The sequence below is a fragment of the Chaetodon auriga genome, chromosome 16, assembly GCF_051107435.1.
Source record: "Chaetodon auriga isolate fChaAug3 chromosome 16, fChaAug3.hap1, whole genome shotgun sequence".
Classification (NCBI taxonomy): Eukaryota; Metazoa; Chordata; class Actinopteri; order Chaetodontiformes; family Chaetodontidae; genus Chaetodon; species Chaetodon auriga.
Window position 1 is genome coordinate 3,827,931 of NC_135089.1, and position 13,426 is coordinate 3,841,356.

At 47.8% G+C, this 13,426-nt stretch overlaps 1 protein-coding gene across 2 annotated transcripts; it reads left to right on the top strand.

Moving 5' to 3' along the window:
• The first annotated feature begins 359 nt into the window (after positions 1–359).
• On the top strand, positions 360–12,876 carry rundc3aa (RUN domain containing 3Aa). Of its 2 annotated transcripts, none has more exons than XM_076753363.1 (11): positions 360–758; positions 8,802–8,917; positions 9,091–9,224; positions 9,413–9,498; positions 9,762–9,851; positions 10,429–10,509; positions 10,608–10,773; positions 10,856–11,013; positions 11,101–11,214; positions 11,394–11,500; positions 11,879–12,876. In XM_076753363.1, the coding sequence occupies exons 1-11, from the start codon at positions 652–654 to the stop codon at positions 12,019–12,021; spliced, it is 1,302 nt and encodes a 433-aa protein (XP_076609478.1). In that variant the 5' UTR covers positions 360–651; the 3' UTR covers positions 12,022–12,876. The 2 variants fall into 2 exon arrangements, with proteins under 2 accessions (XP_076609478.1, XP_076609477.1); XM_076753362.1 differs by having other exon boundaries at positions 481–758; positions 8,802–8,929.
• The last annotated feature ends 550 nt before the right edge of the window (positions 12,877–13,426 follow it).

Consider the following 13,426-nt stretch of genomic DNA (forward strand, 5'->3'; position numbering starts at 1 on the left):
TCACTTTAATCAGAAAAGTGACTGTTTTTTGTGGTTTTCTGTCGCGACGATTACTGGGGATGTATTAAAAATATCCACATCAAATGAAGAGAAGTCTGAAATTGGGAACTTTATTTGTTGTTCTTGAATTTTGAATATATTTTCATAACAAAAAAAATAAAAATATCATACGGCCATCAACAGCAGGTCGAAGCAAAACCACGTGTGCATAAAAATGAATTACTTTGGAAAAGAACTGAATATTAACAAGGTTGTAGATGGTGTTTTGTTTCGACATCTTGAAGTTATTTAGTACGAGTGCAAAAAAAAAACACGTGAAGGCATCATTTCCACTGGTCTCTCAGCTGTGCCAAACGCATGACGTACGCTGAACAAAACCGGAAATCAAAGAGGAAATAAAAGTATCATTATTCGACAATCAGCACGTAGAAAGTGAAGGTGATTTTACTTCGAAACATCTAACCGGAACTTGTGCATTTCATCATCGCTAACTTAACTAACGCTGCTCGCCGCTTTCCTGTCCTCCTCCTCCTCCAGCAGAAGCATCCGTGGCTCCCCGCAGAGGACAGCGGGTGTTTGTAGGACACAGGAGGGGAGGGAGGGGTCCTGGCCTGGGCACGGATCCCGAAGAGGCCCCGGGGCCGCCGCTGGATGGAGTCGGGCTGCATTCAGACAGCAATGGCTATGGGTCTGACATCGAAAAAGGCGTCTGCTCGGAGCGTCGGCGTGGAGCGAAAAAACCTCATCACGGTTTGCAGGTACACATCACGACACCGTCGACAGGCTGTATTATGTGCAAGTGCCAGTGCCTGCATGCTGCTCAGTTCATCACATCAATAAGATGACCACCATGGAGGATGCTTATTTAACAAGCTAATTCAGGGGGGAAACAATGGCAGCAGGATACAAAAGAGGTGGAAATTGATGCAGAATAATGCACAAATTTGTAGAAAGGCGAGGGGTGGAGAGGAGGCAGGTGCGTTTTCACCTTCACATACCCCTGCCATCACACCCTCGTTTGGAAATAAATAAATAAATAAAATTACCTGTATTTTTCACAGATTCTTCTCAAATAGCGACCTTTGCCTTCCTGGATGCACTTTGCTCAAACGTCTGAAGATCAAATCTCTGGTCTGACATTTATGTTGGATGCCTCTAAAAGTCTTTTTTATTTCTAACAGGTTGAGACACCTGATTGATTCCCACATATACTCATAAATGCAGCTTCAGAGGATAAAAATGAGACCGTCTTAGCACATAGCAGGAGAGAAAATACAACGACCACCAGCAGGTTTCCTTCTCCATCACAGCCAGGTTGAGTGTCTGTGTGGGACAAGGGCATCTGAAGCGGTGAAGGACTCCTCCCCCATCAGTGTCCCTCAGCCTGCTCAGAACAGCGAGCGCTGAAGGGCCACGATGTGCAGTCCTCGTATGACTGTCTTGTGCAGTGTGAGGAGAGGTCAGGGCTGTAAACTCAAACGCATCAGACCTCGTCAGAGCTGAGCGGAGCCTTAATTTACTCCATAAGACTCCAGTTTTACAAAATGTCGGGCTGCTGGGCTGAACTGCACCTCTTGGATTTAGTGTTCAAATGTTATGACTGACATTCAGGTCGTCCGCTGAGTGTCTGTGTTTTCCTGTTTCGTGGTGTTTTAGTCCAATAATGTTCCTCAACAGGAAATATATATTTATAACAGCAGTACGGAGGAGATGTGATGTGTTGATGATATCCCTCAGATATTATTTGCAGGGTTACAAGAGTTAATGAGCTGCAAATAAACTGCAGTCATGAATGGTATTCCAGAAAATACACATCCATTATTAATGTCTCAGTGTCGAACACTCATATTTCTACAAGACTCCGGCTTAAAATGCATCTTATTTAACAATTATTTTCATATCAATGAATCTTCACAGAGCCTGAGGGGCCCCAAATACATTCAAATTACTGCCACAGAAGACTATGAAAACAGTAAATTACACTTAAAAAGCTGCAATAAGAGAATTTCTGTCTTAAGAAAGAGCTGCTGGTTTTGTTTCTGTTGATCCACTAATGGTCACAGCTACTCTGTCGTGGCTTTATCCTGCTTTATAGTGTTTTTATACTCGATATCACCAGAGGCTTGTAGGAAGATCTTAGCTTTACTTTGCTTTCATCACGCTCTCGTTAAATCTATTATAGCATTACTATGGGACTTGGATTGCAAATTGACTGAAGTCATAAATGATGTTGCTGACAGGGAGCTAATTATTTGTGCAGAGTGTGCAGGCGTTCTGCCAAAGTGACTCTTTGTCTGTCTTTGGTTTGTTTGAAACGACACAAATCGCCCCCCAAAAAACTGAAAAAGACAATGTCCAGACTGTCAAATAGCCACACAATCAAGCCTTTTTATTCCAGTACCTTTCTGTCCAAGGCCCCGTCTGCATTTTAGTGACACGTAGAGTGAAGCAAAACACACAACGTCACACAGAGCATGTCTGCAAAGAAAGAGAAGTTCTCACAGTGGACTCACAGCACACACAAAGATTAGCGAGGACACAAAAAGACCGTTGTTTTCAGTCCGACCTGACCGTGCTAAGACCGTTTTAATCATGTAAGCGTTTTAATGACAAACACGCAGGACGATACAGAAATAAATCTCAAACAGCTTTCCATCAGTAACGCTTACTACACAGTCTAACATGACATTGATTAGGTTCAGTTGGAGGGCAGCTTCTTCCGGGCAAGTCTGTGGCGCTGTCGGAGCTGCGTCTCCTCATTCCTGATGTTTCTGACCTGTTTTTTTTTGCTTTTCTTCTTGATGCCGTTGTGGTCAGAGTTGATTCAAGTAGTCGAAGGTTGTTGTGTGTTCGTGATCCTGGATCGGCAGCGGGCCTCTGGCGGTGCGTTGAAGCAGGCTGGGCGTCGTGTTGGTGCAGGGCACAGGATCCAGGCTCTGTCGCGCTGCTGAGACGCAGCTACGTCCACAGCTTGAACTGCTGCCTGGCTACAGGAGCTAAGCCGACGTTAGTGCTAGATTAGTACACCAAGCCAAGCCTTTATTTTCCCCCTAACACGTGTGTGTAGATAGAAAGTCTGACCTCTTTTCCCTCGCTGTCACATCGTACACGTTTAAATACAATCAGCACACACAGAGATTAACAAGTTCAATTCCCAACAATCCGCCTGGTGAAGTTATGTCTTTTTGTGGGACTTCAGAGAAAAGGGGGGCTGCTTCTGTTCAGGTCTGGGTCTGTTACTGGGGGGTCCTGACAAACTGGCATCACAGTCCGTTTTGAAAGTGTGTTTACGTGATCTGGCCGAATGTGGGTGACCAGTACCAGGCACGGAAGCTTGTCTAATGTCTGCTCAGTGTTTCGCTTTGAATCTGACCCACATGTGCACAGCAAGAGACATTTGTGTCTAACAGAGGAAAACCTGATCAAACACTTTCATCTGCACAGGGAGCTTTTTCTGCATGCACATAGAAAATAAGAAAAGTGAAAAAGTTGCTTCTGCAAAATGAGGAGAAAGCTTGTAAAGTCTGAAATCAGCCTGATTCTAGCTGCAGCGTCTTTAACCTGGCAGCATCGGAGAAGCTAAATGAACTTTGTCTGAATGGCTTTGGAGGGACTCGGTGATATTCATCACGTCCACAGTGGCGGCAGTGTCACCGTGGATCTCTGTGCTGTTGCCACTAGCAACAGGTCTTATCTTAACACGGCAGGCTTTGTGCAGCCGGTGGGATTTTCATGGAGATCCAGTTTAACTTTGTGCATCTGAGCTGAATTTAACGAAATGTTGAAGGTCAGCGGCACAAAGCGGTCTGCTGCTAACCAGTTTGAAATCTGCTGTTTGGTCGCTCTAGTCTGGCTAAGGGCTCCGGTGGCGTCGTCCATGCCTGGAGGAGCGGTGCTGCTGGGGTGAACCTAAGAAAACAGATAAGATGAGTGAGACTCCACAGGTCTGATGTGAGGTGCTATCCCTGCAGCTGCTTCCTGTAAACAAGAGGAACAGGGAGTGAAAGGAGGGCGGGCGGCGATGAGCTGCGTCCCGGCTGAGGTTGGAGCTCCTGTGGGGCGTGGCTCTGGAGAATAACATGTTCTGTGCTGTAGGAACGGCTGCATGTTCACATCTCGTGGACACGCTTCTGCAAGTGGGCGACTTTGTGCTTTTTTACACTCTGAACGAGGGCTGCCACTTTCCGCCTCTCGTGGTTTAAGAAATAATGGGAAACGTCGACAAATCTTTGGAGCCACATGCTGGAATATGTTGCTTTTCCCCTGATTTCTGATTTTTTTTCCCCAACATCATCAAGTATGTGAAATTACAGCAGAACTTTCTGTCTTGACTAAACATTTGGGCGGATCGGCCTCCTCTCTCACCAGCGTTTCTCTGTGACAGCCTGTTGTTCTTCATTTCGTTTCCCCCCCCCCGTCAGGTTCAAACATCTGATTTACGCTCTCAGCGCCTCTCAGCCCAACACCCTCTCTGTCCGTCTTGCACATGAATCCCTCTGCACCTCCTCTGACCATGAAACACTTAACCTGGACTCTTATTCACAGAGGGGGCCGGCGAGAGGAAGACACGCCCAGCTGTTGCTGCATTTTTCGTCTTTTAGTCTATTTTGATTTGGCCCAAATAATCAGTCTCATCTTAACACTCCTCAAAGCACGCGGCATTCTTTCTCTTGGCCTTTTGTGCCGATCCAGTACAGGACAGGACAGGACAGGACAGGACGTCTCCCCCAGCAGTCCAGGATGATAAACACAGCCTGGCTGGTGTTACACAATGCTGCGGCCAGTGAGGAGTCCGCCTGTGTCATCTGATCCTGCTGGTTTTGCCAAGACTAAAGAGAGAGACAGAAAGAGGAAGGGAGAGAAAGAGAAAGGAGTCAGGGAAATGTTTATGGGGGAAAATGAAAGCTGAGAGAGTTAATGCGAAGCTTTGTGTGTTTCGGTGAGGCGTCGCTGCTGATAAATGTGGTTTTGGTTGTCCTGGGTGGTGCCGCGGGTCAAACACACTTGTGTAAGTACAGTAGAGGGGTGAGAAGGGAGAACAAGAGGGCATTTAAAGAGAGCTGGGAGTGGGCTTGGCAGCGATCCAGGCTGAGTGAGAGGGGGCACAAAAGAAGCTTGTGAGAAGGCCCTGCAGTTGTTTTTCAGTGTCAAATCGTACCAAGAGCATGTTGCTACTCCACTCCATCCATTTGCATTTGAGGCACGCCAGCAATCCCCCTTCAGATCAAAGCACTTCAGTTAATGTGCAATCATCTGCCGTCATGTTCCTTTAGAGATAACGCCGGCGCTTTATCAGAGAGGCCGGCAAGGCAGACTTTCCTTTATTATGATTATGCCTGCTGTAACGTCAACAAACAGGTAGCTTAGCCGATAATGAGTGGTTCCCATACTGGGCCCTGGGAACCACTGGGGGCACTCGGTGGTTTTCCAAAGACGCCATGCTCTGCATAATGAGGAATTGCTTGATTTGTCACTGTCACTGAACATTTTATTATGCACTCTTTATCTTAAGTTTTAGACAGAATAGAACAATTCTGGTCTAACAAAATCCCCTCACTGATGGTACACGTCAGAGCAGCACCTGTGTGCAGATCCCTTTGTGGAGTTGTAACTCTCTCCCCCAATATTTGTGCTTACGAGCAAACATCTATGGGATCAGCATCATCTGCCAAGCGGATTTCAGTAAAACCCAGTTTGTGGGTCATGGTGGAGCCGAGCACGTCCAGCAGGAACCCTACCGAACATCCTGGGGCTCCATTACACCTGACTGACCTACTTGGTATTTGCAGGGGACGTTATGAGGCAGAACTGAGATGCCACTGACCTGTTTCCTCGATAAATCCGGCACGACCAACAACAAGTCAAAGGTCCAAAAGTAGATTTAATCCAGTTTTCGCTCTCAGTTGGAACAGACCCTGTGCAGATGCGGTGGTGGTGTCCATATATTCTCTGTGACGGTGCTGTTTTCTTGTGACATTTTGCGCCATTCCCCCCGCCCCGTGAAGAGGCCCCCTCTCATCTAAAGCGTCTTGCGTTTGGGGAAGATGGCTTTCCGAAACGAGGTGGTGGTGGATCCCCTGCTGAAGGAGGCGCTCCCCAGGGAGATCTTGGTCTTCCCGCTGGTGATGGTGGAGGAGCCCAGAGATGTCGTGCTCCTGCCCCTGGTGATGGAGGAGCTCCCCATGGCAAGCTTGCTCTTTCCCCTCTTTATGGTGGTGTTGCCCAGGGTTAAGGCCGTCTTCCCCTCGGTGAAGCTGGTGTTGCCCATTGAGGAGAAGCTCGTCTTCCTGACCCAGATTCGACGGCGGAGTTCGGGGCTCACTCGACGCAAAGCATCGCACGCTCATGCAGCACAACCTGCTCTGCCCTTCAGGGATAATAGTAACATCAGCTGCAGTCCAGAGCAGACCAGAATGCTAAGCGTGGATAGCGCGACCCCCGTGTCGCATAATGCCTTCGTTGAGCTGATGGACGTGGGCTCTGGAAGGCCACATACCACCCATGTGTCCCTGTGAATGGACAGAGGCAGCCGTAGGTGGCCACAGCCTATCTGGGGGGAAAGGGACAGAGGAGCGATTGTCTTATCTCCACGACGACACCAGACGGTTGAAGGACACATTGTGCAAAGGGGGTAATCTGCGGTGACATCACTTTCTTCTGAGCCATTGTTCCCTATAGCCTCTGATTGTAAGACAAGCCTCTGTGTACGACTGTATACGCCATATGTGCAGTGAGTGGCACTGTGTCACATTTGATGCGAGGAGAGACGAATGCGTTCATGCTCGCCACATGTTCAGGCTTTGATTGTACCTCATCTGTGTTTGTGTCCCTCCATTTCAAATATGGGTGTGGTTCCTTCAGTTGGTGTTTAGAGCCCATTTGTGTCCTTGCGGAACTGTTTGCACTTGTTTTTCACTCTTTAATTTCTACCACAAATTGTAGAATAGCTCACAAAAACTCAGTCTATTTACAAAACAATCAAGCCAAGCAGAGTTTAGACATGTTACTTTTATAAGCATTGTTATATCAACCAGCTTTTACAGTTTGCTCCTTCAAAACTGTGTTTCCTGGTGCTCACACGGCGGTGTGGTGATGGAAATGCAGGCAGACTTTCAGAACATCAACCACTCTTATTATCAGCGTGCACGAAAACACCACATTGACAGCAAAGATGTCGACATGTTGACGACTGTACATGCACAATATACAGGAGAACAGTGCGGATGAAAACACACACTCTCTTGTGTCTCTGCATACATCCCACATGGCTGTTTCACACTTTCCCTCCCTGCCAAGGAAACACACCATAAACCATCATCTCATCGCTGTCGCATTTGCATAACACGCTCAGCATGGCTTTTGATTACAAACCCATTAGATCTGCAGCTCACATCGCACTCTCTTACTCGGGAATCCGTTGTGCAAACAGGTAACAGATGATGCCACATTCACCTGTAATTCCTCACACACATTGATCTCAAACATAGCAGCTATTTTTTTTATTGACTCTTAGTACTACTGACCTGCTAAAACTGACCAGATAGAAATATCCTTGGGGTTTTAAGTGTGTGCAGGAGTCATGTGTGAAAATCCCAGTAGATGTTGCTGTGTGTTTCTTTGCCCCTGATGAGGGTGGTTTTGACCACAGACACAGACTTGGTCCCATAGGTGAAGGTCACAGTGGTGAGAGAGCTCGTGGTCTCCCCTCGTGTCACAGAGGTCTTGCCCACCGCTAAGCTGATGCTGCCCAAAGTTACGGTGGTTCTGCTCCAGGAGATGGAGGTTCTACCCCAGGAGATGGCGTACTTAGTCCTCAGGATCGAAACCCTGCCTTTGGTGAAGGAGGTCTTGCTTGACGAGAATGTGGCTTCCCACTCATTGTTAGAGTCTTTTTTGGACTGCTTGGCTTCTTTGGGTGTCTTAGCCCTGGCTCCAGCAGTCCTTTCCATCTAGGTGTTCCTGCGCTTGGACATCAAGGCTTTGCGGAAGGAGGTGGTCGTGGTTCCCCGGCTGAAGCTGGCCCGTCCCAGAGCCACAGTCGTCTTTTGCCTCTGGATGGTGGAGTCTCCCATGGAGGTGGTGGTCACTCCCCTGAAGATGGAGGAGTTGCCCAAGGAGACAGTAGTTTTTCCCCTGGCTATGGAGGTGCTTCCCACTGCCAGGGCAGTCTTGCCCTCTGTGATGCTAGTGTTGCCCATCGAAGCAGAGGCGGTCAGCCCGAGCCCGTGCCTGGATGCCGGATCCTAACATGCAAGCTGCATCGCTGCCAGCGGGTGCAGCACGGCGAGCGTGTGAGGTCAAAAGCCAAACTGAAGCTCCGACAGCGGCTGCCCTAAATAGATCAGACCACCATGTATAGATGAGGGGGAGGGAATTATTTGATCATTCTTTGATGCTGGCCGGTCCCTCAGAGAGACAAGACCCAAAGGGACCTGGAAGCACAGCGTGCACAAAGGCTGAAAAGACAGGGGGTTAATTGTATTGTTTTCATGATAACACTGCCAAAGCACTGAAGGGGTACATTGTGCAGTACACAAGACAATTGGGGTGACCTCAGTGTGATAAGATGGCGTGGTTCCCGAAAAAAAAAAATCCTGCGCTCTGCTATTGTTGCAGGGTTCAAATACAGTAGCACATTTGTCTGCCGGGGTACAGTACACGGCTGCTTTTCAGCGGCTTGTGCAGCACACAGCCAGCTGAAAGTTCAAACCCTGCATATGCAAAGTAGAGAGGTGGATTTTTTTCCACTGCATTGGCTCGTGTTTTTCTAAGTCCTCTTTCTCTGTGTGCTCCTGTTTCAGATTCTCTGTCAAGACTCTCCTCGAAAAGTACACAGCAGAGCCCATAGATGACTCATCCGAGGAGTTTATCAACTTTGCCGCCATTTTGGAGCACATCCTCAGCCACCGCTTCAAAGGTAACACTGCAGGTAACATATAGCGCAGGAGAGGATGGACGGATCGGCTAATGTGACTTTGACTTTGAGGCAGTGAAAACACAGTTAGCTGCAGTGTTGCTGTGGTTGCATGCTCGCGGTGTGTGCTGCTGTCAGAGCAGAGATGTTTTATTGCTGTGCTTTCGTTGGACCAGGCTCAGGAAGCTGGTTCAGCTCAGATGGACAGCGCAGCTTCTGGGAGTATATCCGGCTGGCGTGCAGCAAGGTGCAGAACAACTGCATCGCCAGCATCGAGAACATCGAGAACATCAGCACATCGCGAGCAAAGGCAAGGGTGTTTCTACGCAGAGATGTGTGCGTGGCGATGAGTGTGTGTGTGTGTGTGTGTGTGTGTGTGTGTGTGTGTGTGTGTGTGTGTGTGTGTGTGTGTGTGTGTGTGTGTGTGTGTGGGATGTTGCATGAGAGAGCAGAAGAGGAGGCCCTCTGTTCCCACTCACTTCTCACATGGTCCCACAGGGGCGTGCGTGGATTCGAGTGGCGCTGATGGAGAAGCGTCTGTCTGAATATGTATCCACTGCTCTGCGGGACACAAGAACAACCAGGTCGGACTGAAATGTCTGATTTTGTTAATTTTAGCAACACTTTGCATCCTGACTTACCTCTGCTGCAGCGATGCTGCACCTTCACTGTGCCTTTGTCTGCTCATATTAATCACTCAGCCTTTCAAGTGAAAGTAAGAGACACCACTTTCTTTGCTCGTGAGGAAAGCACACGCAGCTGCAGAACATCAAACATGTCAAATCTGTCGTTAAGTGGCTGCAGCTTTGTCTCTGAAAGAGATGATAACCAGCTCTTCACCTGACAGGCGGTTCTATGATGATGGAGCCATCATGCTGAGAGAGGAGGCCACAGTCCTGACCGGCATGCTGATTGGACTGAGTGCCATCGACTTCAGGTGAACACATGCAGAATGTTTTAATCTATAAGCGCACACACACTCGTACACCCCAGTGATATATATTTGCAAGCCATTTTAAGGATCCTGCATGAATTATATATGAATATTGAGTGGAGCATGTTCTATTTTGGGAGGACAAATGGATCTTCAAAGTGATTAGACCGAGTCATTTGGTAGTTCAGACTTATTTCTTGTAATAAAACAAACAGATGTGAGTATATCTGACTTAGGAATCCTCATGTTGGGTCCCAACTCTTACCGTTACTAACTCTGTGAAGGTATTAGTAGAGAGCATGTATTCATGAATGATACATGGTGATAAGATGTATATGTGCTTTCTCATGTTTAATGTATTTCTGTATCAGTTATGTAGATGAAAGGATGTCTGACACATAAAGTACAAAAGTGGCCATTTTTTAAATGTTGAAACATGTTTACTCCATGTGTAGTACACTGTGCTGCATGCACTGTGTGCACATAAGGCTGAACAAACGTTTGACGGCTTTTGTGCTACATTTTAATAAAACAGTTCCACTGATCTTCCTACAATGCAAGTTTGTTTGTTTCTGTGCAGTTTTTGCTTGAAGGGGGAGACTCTGGATGGGAAGTCCCCAGCGGTGATCGACTACACGCCCTACCTGAAGTTCACTCAGAGGTGAGACTGACTCAGCTGAACCCGTCACTCAGCTTTTAGCATCACATCATCTGTGTGCATGTGCGCCGCTGCAACACCGTGTCCCCCCTGCTGTGCAGCTACGACTACCTGAGCGATGAGGAGGACCGCCACAGCGTGGACAGCAGCAACAGCGAGGAGAGCGTCCCGGAGCATCCCTACATCCCTCTGGTGACCGACGAGGAGAGCTGGAGCAACAAGTGCCGCAAGATGGAGCAGAGGTTTAAGATCGTCTACGCCCAGAAGGTGACGCGCGACAGCTGCTAACAAGCTAATGTTGAAGTCCTTGTTGCTGCTGCACATAAACCTCCTCACCTTCATGATGCAGGGTTACCTGGAGGAGCTGGTGCGCCTGCGGGAGTCGCAGCTGAAGAACGTGGAGACGGAGAACAAGTGTCTGAGAGCCAAGGTGGAGGAGCTGACAGTCCAGAGCCAACAGGAGAAGAAGGAGCTGGAGGCCGTCGTGCTGGAGCTGCAGGCACAACTGTGAGAAAACACAAGAGCACACGCACGCACATACACACACACACTTTGGATGTACCTGCTTCTGAATGATTTGTTCTCTTCGTCCAGCTCTGCCCTCATGCCCTGTGATTCCTCCCATCTGGCTAAAGATCTTTCCATCCCGCTGGTCAACCAGTGGTCCACCGTCACAAACAACCAGGGTGATGTCAAGCTTTTCCGCAGGTGAACTGCCTTCAGCAGCGTGTTCCCAGCTTATTTATAATTGTCTGTATTCATGGATTTTCCGTGTTTCTAAATATATGTAACTAACACACATAGCATGAATCAGCAGGTGCTTACAGGTGCGATCAGTGCACCGAACGTTGCGTCAGGTAAACGTGATGATGCTTTTGTCCGTCCAGGAGGAGTTTCCACAGTTTGGAGCAACTTTCTGCTGAAGTCAGTCTGAACTCGGACTCCCAGAAGACTGATGGGAGACAGAACGGAGACGCTGCCTGGACTTCAGCAGGTAAGAATATGTTTCATTCATTCTCCTCCACCACAGCAAACTGTCTGCAGCGCTCAAACATCCAGTGATCGTTAGCTTCCTGTCATCTTGTCGCTCTTTTGGCGACGTCAGCCATTTTTCTTTCCATACTGTCCAGAAAACACAGTTGTGAAGTAGCAACATTTCTGCTTGAGTAGGAATGTATTTGTGCTCCTTCCACTGCTGCATAAAAGCCTCTCAGAGGCAGCCACCCATGCACGTGGACACACACACACACACACACACTCATACAAAGGCCGGCTTGATGCCTGCTTATGCTGTTTCATGTGGGCAGCTTGAACTATGCATGTTCAGACGCTCAGTTTTCTTCTGCCCTTTTCTCTGTTTTTGTCCCTGTAGGAAAAGACAACACTCCCTCCATGCTGGGCCTGTGTGGCTCTCTGGCCTCTTTACCGAGCTCCAAGTCTCTGGCCAGCCTCAAGTCCAGCGAGTGTTTGGTCAACATCAGCACTGAACCCAGCCCTGCGCTCTCTCCCAGCTAGGAGCTCCAGACCAACAGCAACAGAGATTTAACCCCCAGCCTGTCTGCCTGGTGATGCTGCGTTGACCGTGCCCAAAAACCTGACCTAAACCCCGCTCCCGCCATCCACCCAGACCATCAACAGCTCCATGATAATGCAACAGGAAAGTCACGACACCATCTCTGGATTTTTGTACCCATGAGCGTGAAGTCGTAAAGCCGAAAGGATCCGTCTCTCTTGGTTCTTTCCCTCCTCCTTCGCCTTATCTGCTCGACTCCTCTCTCACTCTCCCACAGCCACTTTGTACTATCTGTGAGTCTCTTCAACTGCGACCATGCTCTGCAAACTCCAACCTTTCCCAACGCATCCATTTATTTCCTTCAAACGTATCCTGCTCCTTATTTGAATATCAGTATTCCTTCCCATGACGCCGTCTGTGTGTTTGTGCACCTTGGGCCTGTTTTACTCAGTTTTCCTGTCAAAATGTAACCAAAACAGCACTTGCAGCTCTTTGGATGCAGCCATTTGCAAAGAGAGATGTGAGGACCATTTGAAGAGATTATTCGTATCAAGTAGAGGATAGCTTTTTACAGACTGTCCTTACGGTGACTTAGCACCGAGCAGTGTGTTTTATGTGTGACTGAATGGTGTCCGGGGTGTGCCGCCCCTGAAGGTGCAAGTCATTCCCGCTTAAGTAATCAAACAGTTTCAGTTTGTTTAAATCTGTGCAGCTATTTATGGAATCTATCAAATCTTAAGCTACCACGTGTGTTCATTTATCCCATTTTATCCAATACAGCAGTATTTTGGTTTTACATGCATACATTTGGTTATTTTTGTTTGATTTGCGTTGCAATAAACTGCCTTTTTCCATTACGTGTGTCTGCTTGTGTCGATGAGAACACTGAGTGGAGACACAGAAGTGCGACGTCCCAAAGCAGTGATTTGCCTGGGACATGTGTGATCTGGCTCCATCTTGTGGTGTAACAGTATAAAAGCGTGACACGATGAAGGACTACCCAGAATGCTCAATAATTCCAAACAACACAAGGGTTTTACAGAGAAAATCAAGGGTAGCTGAAGTCTAAAAATAAATCGTAATCATCTTGGACTGTGCAGATGGTGGATCAAAATCATCTTTGAGTGACATTTCAGTCTACCTGCAGGCAGACGCCCTGCTCATGTGTTCGTTATCAAGATGCTGAAGCCTGAACAACCTGCAGGTCCAATGAGAGTAAACGATGAGTATTACAGTGCTGAGACATAGGGCATGATAGAAAAACTGTCAAAAAAAACTATACAGCTTGAGTTTCATTTGGGACAGTGACTGTGGCTAATATATAACTGGGTGGGTGCACACACAGTAGGAAAACATGGATCAGATGATAACTGAATAATGTGGATGAGGCTTTATTACACTCTTTAC

What these genes read in the sequence shown, in the direction of transcription:
- rundc3aa (XM_076753362.1), top strand. Translation starts at nt 652, where the DNA reads ATGGAGTCGGGCTGCATTCAGACAGCAATGGCTATGGGTCTGACATCG. An exon ending in CTTCAAAGGTAACACTGCAG is followed by an intron (nt 8,930 to 9,090) that starts GTAACATATAGC and finishes TCGTTGGACCAG; the next exon opens with GCTCAGGAAGCTGGTTCAGC. An exon ending in CTGAGTGCCATCGACTTCAG is followed by an intron (nt 9,852 to 10,428) that starts GTGAACACATGC and finishes GTTTCTGTGCAG; the next exon opens with TTTTTGCTTGAAGGGGGAGA.